This window comes from Quercus lobata, chromosome 11 (assembly GCF_001633185.2).
Source record: "Quercus lobata isolate SW786 chromosome 11, ValleyOak3.0 Primary Assembly, whole genome shotgun sequence".
Lineage (NCBI taxonomy): Eukaryota > Viridiplantae > Streptophyta > Magnoliopsida > Fagales > Fagaceae > Quercus > Quercus lobata.
This window is the reverse complement of record NC_044914.1, coordinates 14,413,972-14,422,858: the sequence shown is the minus strand read 5'-3', so window position 1 is coordinate 14,422,858 and position 8,887 is coordinate 14,413,972. Positions and strand designations below refer to the sequence as shown.

At 32.4% G+C, this 8,887-nt stretch overlaps 1 protein-coding gene across 1 annotated transcript; it reads right to left on the bottom strand.

Annotated features, from left to right (window-relative positions):
* LOC115969173 (coatomer subunit delta-like) lies at positions 1-7,462 on the bottom strand. Its single transcript, XM_031088755.1, has 12 exons — positions 7,366-7,462; positions 6,526-6,600; positions 5,314-5,353; positions 4,653-4,876; positions 3,718-3,960; positions 3,451-3,628; positions 2,790-3,094; positions 1,990-2,188; positions 1,747-1,900; positions 1,273-1,335; positions 1,049-1,145; positions 1-424 (listed from the first exon to the last, which is right to left on the bottom strand). The coding sequence occupies exons 2-12, from the start codon at positions 6,526-6,528 to the stop codon at positions 335-337; spliced, it is 1,596 nt and encodes a 531-aa protein (XP_030944615.1). The 5' UTR covers positions 6,529-6,600; positions 7,366-7,462; the 3' UTR covers positions 1-334.
* Between the last annotated feature and the right edge of the window lie 1,425 nt (positions 7,463-8,887).

Sequence of the window (8,887 nt, the reverse complement as noted above, 5' to 3'; positions counted from 1 at the left end):
AAGGCACAATAATTTGAAGAATAAAGATTTGGAGATGAACTCGACAAAATTGCTTAGGTTTGTAACACTCTGTATAACAAAAAATAGATTCACAGAATCTGGACTTGACAGAATTGGAATGCAGAATGAGTCGCACATATACAACAACCGAGAAAGTAGGAACCAGAAAGAACCCACATAAACATCCTAAATTGAGAAGAATGAGGTTCATATCAGTGAAAATAACAAGTCCAGCATCACAGATCTCACTTTTTGAGAGAATAAGATACAAAAATGGAAGAAAACTGCTGATTCATTTTTAAATACTCATAATCCAGTAACATATAAAAACCTGTCACACTACTTGGTAATTGTCTGTAATCAACTGTGTTCTTTGAGCAAACTTGGGAGGGGCTCCACCCTTGATGGGGATGACATTCAAAACCTGCACAAGGAATTTATATTTGAAAAGTTCATAAAGGGCCTCAAATGTAAAGAAGAATAGGTGATGGGCAAGTAATGAAATCAACATATCAAAAGAAAACCACTAGCATATATACATAGACACTTTGTGGAGATATGGCTCCAACTTTTCCTTAATAGCATCTAAAAGTACATATCTATTGCCCAAAATAGTACTTCAAAGAGAAATGAAAAAACGAAGTTATCCACGCAAATGGTGCCATTTCTCATAATGGCACCTTTGAAAATAAAGATCTACAAGAAACTCATTAAGAACATATATGTTGAGGTTGAAATTTCATGCAACAAAGAATTTACATATAGTTCTAATTTCACCGATGCAAAATGGTCTTCGATAAAGAGAAACTGAATCTTTTAATTTTCACTCAGAGAGTTCAGAAGAGGTTCAACCTTATATTTGCATCAGACCAGAGATTCATGAAATAAAACCAGACGAATTATATACAAAATACTTTTACAAAGGCCTACCAGCATGTACTGACTAAGATTGATCCAATAGAAAAGGTAATCTAAAAGATCAGATGTAGCAATGACCATGACTAAAACCATACCAAATCAGAACATTAAATAAGAAGGAAAGGCAAACCTTCAGGTCACTGAATGTATTAGTAGCTGAGAATTGCACAGAAATGGGGAAAAACACAGATGAATCTGCTGGGGGAACGACAAATTCCATCGATCCACTGTCAATGATTCAATAATGAGATAGAACAAACCATAAGTACCAGTATATAAGATATCCATAACATGGATTTTTTTTAATAACATGGGAAGTTTTGAAGAGAAGAAAGGCATCCGAGGTTTACAGACCTGCGGTTTGAGTCATCAATAAGAAGTACGGACCATTCCAAAATGGAATTTCTTGAGTCATACCTGCAAGTCAAATGCGGTGAATACATGATGCTTCATTTAAAGAAATACAAAAAGTAATTATAGGAGATAAAGGAAAGGAAAATAATATGTTACAATGTTTTGAACCCACCTAATGATTAAAAAATTATACAATTTTAACAATATTTTCTCAATCTGATGTAACAAAAGAAGATTTTGGCATTGGACGATATTTCATGTCAATCAAATCTCTGCTACCATAATTATGAATTTTGAACATTCTTGTAAAACCTACAAGTATTTCATAGCATTCAAACTCATGGCACACATCGCATAATACTAGATGACAACGAAACCTTTAGTCAAGGAATCCATAACCTATAAGTTATAGTAACCCTCGACAATTATTTATAAACTAGAATATAATCTATTAAAAAAAATTGAATTTCTCACCTCCATTCACCATCAACCTGTCTGACATTAGGTGCTTCTCGAAGAGCTGGAAGAGGTACCGAGATCACAACGTTTCGCAGATCAAACACTGATGAAGCTTCATATTCAATGCTGACATAAGTTTCATTTCCAGAAACAGAGGGCCAGCAGTTGACTGCAACATACACCGATTCATGTAAACATTTAAAGCATACAACACAAATAATACACAGAGAAGATGAAAAGTGTAAGATTTGAACCCACTCGTCAATGGCACAATCGACTCATCTGTGGTTTGCATTCTCCACTTCAAAAGACCAACACCTCCTGCATCACCACTCTGACCAGTGGGGAAAGGCCTATTGGGGTCCTTAAGGCCTAAAATATTTTCATTGGAAAATAATTCTTTGTTCATATTAGGATGCGTTTTGAAAAGGATGCCTGGATTCCCACCAGTTTCAATCTGTAAAATAAGGCATGAAAAAACATAAATGCAATGAAGAAAAAGTGTAATGCCAACCACTGCTTGTTCACATAATGCACCAGAAACAGATTCTTAAAACAGATATAGCAGAAAACACATTACAAATTAACATCTGGAAATAAAATGCAACTATAGAAGTTTCTCATGATAAGGACCATATAGTGTTTAAAATACAAACCAAAAGTATACCCAATTTCCTATTACTGGTGATTGTTTCTACTTTTAGTCATTTGAGGAAGTTTCATGCTTAAGTTAATTTCAATATAAACAATAAGGAAAACATTTGGCTCAAAACATGTTTGGAGCTATTTTTTTCCCAACCCACTATGTAGCTATTGAAGAGACCATCCATTTGTAATTTTAGTCACATGACTCATTAACATGTGACTAAAACAGCTCCAAACATACACATAAATAGACTTATAAATCGCCACATAATGGGTTGGAGAATACAGCTCCAAACATTTTTGGAGCCAAACTTTGTTCAAACAATAATATTACAGTAACAGAACGCTAAGATAATGAACACAGGCATCCATAAACACACAAACACTGAGACAGACACACACACACAGAGTACCTGAACTTGGATATGCCCATCTTCTTGGTTAAGAATTTGGAGTCCCAATGTTCCCTGCACATCAAAGTTACTGACTCCACCATCTCGTTTCAGTGTCACATTGAGTTTCTCCTCAACAGTCAAAGTGATGGGATCAGTTAGTGGTGGAGCAGCTGATCTGGACTGACTAGCTTTCGGCTGCACATCCTCGAGAATGACTTCGCCTTCTGCTTTCAAAGATTCCAAGAACTGGTTTGTCTTTTGAGATTTACCAAGCTGCATGCCAAAACCTTTTGGAGGAGCAGTTGCTGATGAAGGTGGACGGCCTAAGGATTGGGGAAGACATTGTCAGAAGTATTCTAATTAAACTCATAAATATGCATCCAACCTAAAAAAAATAATGATAAAAAAGATTCCAGAAAAGGTAGACCTAAGATCACAAAGAGAAGCCAATGGAAACATTAAGATCACGGTGAAAAAATGTACTTGGATCAAAATCCTTGCTTCTAGAGGTTAATGCATACCTAACATTTTAGATGAACAAAGTATGAACTACTTGTTTACAACATATACTAATAGGTGACCCACACAAACTTAAGCATGTACCACACATCAACACCATCCGCAACTGATAAAAAGTGGGGCATTTTTGTAGAATTCATGCAGACAAATAAGCACAAACCTTTTGACTTAGTAGAAAAGGATTCAATATCAGTGCTCAATCCAAACCCAGAACCACTTCCAAAACCACCACCACCACCGCCAGATATGCTCATATCACTAAAGTTATTCTCAATCCTTCCAGAGCCCATCGACTGTAAAGACATAAACCCTCCCTTATCACCTCTGCCCTTCTCAATCTGCAGAATATGTACAAGAATCTTATAAGGGACAGATCTAATCAAAAAAGGAAATTAATAGAAGGAAGATAATTAGGACAAAAACCTACCTTGCTTTTGTCAATCTCATTGGCTTTGCGCTTCATAACATCCTTAGTTTCATTAATCTTGCTCTGCAATACCAGCTTGTGCAACTTCTCTTCATGACTCTCCATCTCACAATACTGCTTAACCTGTGCAACAGTTACATTTTCCTTGTGCCCAAGAGAGATGACTTCATCAAAAGCAAAAATCAGCTCAAAAGCTGTCTTGCATATACCCTCTTCATCTAGAGAATAAGAATATTCAGGTACCTAAATATTTTTAAGGAATTATCTCAATTCCTCTGTCAACATTTTTTACATCAATCTATTTTATTAGCATCTCAGATGTAAATTTCTTAAAAAGCAATCAGCATGCCACAGAAACCTCACTGAAATTGTAAAAATTGGAAGTGAAGTTTCTGTGGCATGCCGGAAGAGATGAAAATACACAAGGCTCAAGGGAAATAAAATGCAGGGAGAAAATAAGTCTAGAATAATGGTCTAAATTCAATTAAGGACCATTTAGGATCTCTAATGGTCTAGTGTAATTAATAGTCTCAGAATATCATTATTTTTCTCTAAGATAGTTTTCCCCTGATACAGATTTGTTTATGATTTCAAATATTGTATATTCATGTTAGGGGCAATCTAGAAAGTTTAGGTTTCTATGGGTGGCCTATCAATGCAACCATAGGGAAAGGGCCAAATTATATTGATGAAACTAACAGTCCCTAAAATGAAGGGGAAAAAAAAAAGGTATGCATCACACACGTGTAAAGGAATGAGAGGTATGAACATGCCAGGCACAAAAAAGGATCAAGAGAAGCAAATCCCTACATCCATGCAATGATGAAAGTAATCTTAGAATTAAAAAATAAATAAAATAAATAAAAATAAAACAAACAAACAAGTTTAATTTTACGAAATTGAAAGATAATAATAAACTGTCAAGAAAAGGATACAAGCTTAGAGAGCATCCTCAAAGTCTCCAAGTCTTCAAGGATGTTGCTCTGTTTGTTTGTCACAAGCAGCAAGTACAAAGCCTCAATGGGCTGGTACACATAGCGCACATTTTCTGTCTCAATATATGTATGCTGTTTTCCTGTTCCTACCAACTTGGGAAAAGCTGCAAGAAGGCCCTCAATTCTAATACGAGACATATCCACAAACTGCCTAGAAACCAGCACTGCCAAAAAATAAAATTATGTAAGAATAAACATTAATAAAATAAAAGTAGAAAGATAAATGCTCAGTAGGCTAATCAGGGTTAATCACATGTATTCTTTTCTACCATTCTATTTTGTCCAAAGTTATACTCTCGGTTACTTACTTAATTTTTTTTTTTTTTTTATGACGTAGGAGAAATTCACTCAGATTAGTTGCACGTCGCAAAGCATACTTCCTTAATTGTCATGTCCTTTTTTACTACTTCTACTAATGTTTCATGAGATGCATCATAGAAACATTATAATTCAATGTGAATGATTGGGGAGATGTATATTTAAAGTGTCATAAAATAAAATGAAAAAAAAAAAAAACATAACATAATTTATGAGTTTTTTTTTTTTTTTTGGTTAAGTACAAAAAAAAAGTGTTAAGTGTAAGTAACAAGTAAAGACTCACCTTTCCCAGACTTGCCTACAATGGAAGCAGCCAGAACAACCTATATCACAGATAAAAGGTGATTTAGAAGCACTATCACAACCAATTAAACAAGTAAAGAAATCAAAAAATTCCTACAGGTTATACATTAAGATTATAAGATTCGAAAAATAAATAAAATAATGTGGCAAAAATGAATTAAACAGCAGCCAAGCTGGGTCCAGTCCTGAATAAACAGTCTTGCAGAATGCTTTAAGAAGACAAAATAACAGCAGGCTACTTCTCATATTAGAGCAAGTTCATGACTTCTCACTCCATGTTGGAACATAGTTGATATAAATGATAAAAGCTAATATCTTGGGATAGAGAAAGCTTAAAATATAAAAACTGCAGTAACGTGGTCTTTGCCTTTTATTTTCAATAAAGGAAATAGAGCATTTCATTTGTACATATAAAGTGCAGTAAAGAAAATTGGACATCCTTCCTTCGTACACAGTATGTCTAACTTGAATATTATATATATACACATTCAATCTGTTTATTTATCGATAATATCTCGAGTTTGTATAAGGGCCAGATATAGCACACTTAATCAACCACTTGCAATTCTGGTAGTAATATCAATCTAATGTCACTGATTCAAATTTCCCCTCCCCCCTCTCCTAGGGGACAAAACTTGCATATAAAATTTTAACAAAATAAAAAAGTATATATTTTTTTGGTAACAGCAAAGGCTACTTTAGTTAAATAAAACATTCAAGTATCCTTTATCAGTATATCATGAATTTTTCATTACTTCTTTGATAAATCCAGATCACATATTACCATATGAACTCACACAACTATCAATCGATCATGACATTAAAGATCATGCATAATTTGTGGCAACACAAATATTTATTAACATCAAGATTCAGGTATTCAAAAATTCAACACCATTCAAGAAAGCGCCAATGAAATGTTCTGTAAAGAGATTTGACTCATAACAAGTACTGAATTATTGTAAATGACTAATTTCAAACCCAACAATTTCGTTCAGAACACACGTAAGATAAGGAAAAAACTAGCAAAAAAGAGAGCCAAAAAAGGATCTTTCATGTATAATCTTGCATAATCTCGAATGTATCAATTCCAATACATGGACCAAATAATACAATGCAAGCAAAAGTTTCTAGATTCAATGAGATATACAGTATATGAGAAAAGTACACCAACAGAGGTCAAAGCCTTTACCATCTTGATTTATTGAGAAATAAGAACCAGCAACCACCAATTGAAAAAGGCAGCGATAAAGGTTATATCGAGCACCTACAAAATGAAAAATCCAGTTTACACCATAAATAAGAAGTTCAACCAAGAATAACCCAAATAATATAATGAAACACACACACACACACACACACAACTCAACCATTTTTGAATTGGAATTGAAACCCACATTCCAATTCCAATTCCGCTGTCTAATTCTTTATTCATCATTGAATTTATTACAAATAATACAATTCCATAAACCCACAAATGAAACAGATTTCACAACACACCAAATTGAGAATTCCAAATCAAACCCAGAGTACTGTGCAACTATTCACAATCTTCAGAGAATTGCAACATTGCAATTTTCAGGTAATGGGATCTTAGACTCACAGTACAATTTCCATATACAGAGCCTCAATGAAAGAAATTTTCCTAGGAAACAAACAAAGCCTAACACATATTTAAGAGATCTATGCAACGCCAATCTCAGATCTGAAAATCTAAATTCACATGTAACAAAAAAAAAAAAAAATCACAGAAAGAATCACTAGAAACTAATTCAATCACTAACGAAACAAATAAAAAAAATGGAGTCTTAGATCTGAGTTTGAGGAAATCTCACTCCAACAGAAGCTAAATCAGAGTCTGAGCTTATTCTAAAAAGTAACCAAACAGAGAATTTCGGCTTTCTCACTTTTATTTTTTTTCTAATGTTTTCTCTCGAATTCTCGGGAACCAAACAGAGAGAGAAATTGAAGTGAGAAATGGAGAAATAAAAGAGAGAGAGACGGCTGAGATTTGATCTGAGAAAGAGCTTACCTCGAACTCGAATCGATCTGGAGCAAAGAGAGGTGGTTGAGAGACTGAGAGTTTCTTCTTAGCAATCGAAGTAATAATAACGAGCTCGACTCGACTCAAGAACGAATTTAATTTTTAGAGGAAGATGGTGACGTGGCAATAACTCTTCGTTGAATATCAATTATGAAACGAGTTGCCGTTTAGTGAAAAAAAAAAGGTTTTTCTTTTGATTTTTTTATATTTACTTTTTCTTTTTCCTGTTATGCAACTTTAAAAATATACTAGTATTATGCCCTAGCGATGCATGGTTTATTTAAAATTCATATGAAAATGGTTTTTTTTAAATTAATTTATTTAAAATTAGATAATAGAATAGATAATAAAAATAAATGAATATTTTATTTTTAAGTTATATAATTAATGCATATTGTGTGAAACTAAGGTATCATAAAATACATATATATATATATATATATTGAGCTTAAGACTCAATTAATCACCAACGTATATTTAAATAGAAAAACCTTAAATTTAATAATTAAAAATTATCCAAAATAATAATTGAAATCATATTTAAGTGGAAACCTCAATTCAGTAATTAAGAACAATCTAAATTATTAAAAAAAATTTAAAGTAATGACAATTTTGCAAAATCAATCTAAAAAGTAAACTAACTAAAAAATAAATTATTGAATTCATTAGACCTACTTTTTAGTGTAGTATACGTTGCTGCATTTTAAGATGCATTAGACTTTTTTTTTATATAAATGTTTTCTTTTTAAAATCTATTTATAGGATATAATATATTTTATCTTATAAATAATAACAAAATAAATAATTATTATAATAAGAAAATGAACAAATTGTATCGGTATAATAACTATCAAAACAATCTCACCGGCATATTAGTCCAGTAGTTTGCACATTTTCTATAAAAATTTCTGCATTTTGGTGAAGCCATTTGGTACAACCATGGCATCTAAACCCAACTTTTATTATATAATAATAATATATGATATGATATATAGATAAAACCAAGCCTTTGACTCTTTGTTGATCACTAACATCATATTTTTACTTACAATAACTATTTGGAAAATACTAAAATTACATCAGCAGTTTGTAAAAATATTGTAAAATAGTTTGTGTTTATAGGATTACTCTTATCTTGAAATTACATTAGTAATTAACAAATTACTTTTTTTTAGTATATTTTAAATCTTTACGGCCACTTGAACCCAACATTTTTCCTTTTTTGGTTATAGTCCTAATGTCTTAAGTTTCTATAAAATCTATATTTCTCTTTTTGATGGCTTCAATTTTTTGAATCTATACATATTTTGGGAAAAGAAAAAAGAAGAAAAAAGAGAGATATCCAGATTGGGAACATAAACATTCAATTAATTATAATTTAGTCTTGTAAGTCTAGAAATTTATTTAGTGCATAGATGCTTGCAAGGCTCAATTTTGTTTTTTTTGCTATTGTAAATTAAGCCCATCTTCTTAGATATGTTTGTAACAATGATATAGGTCTTCTTGAGAA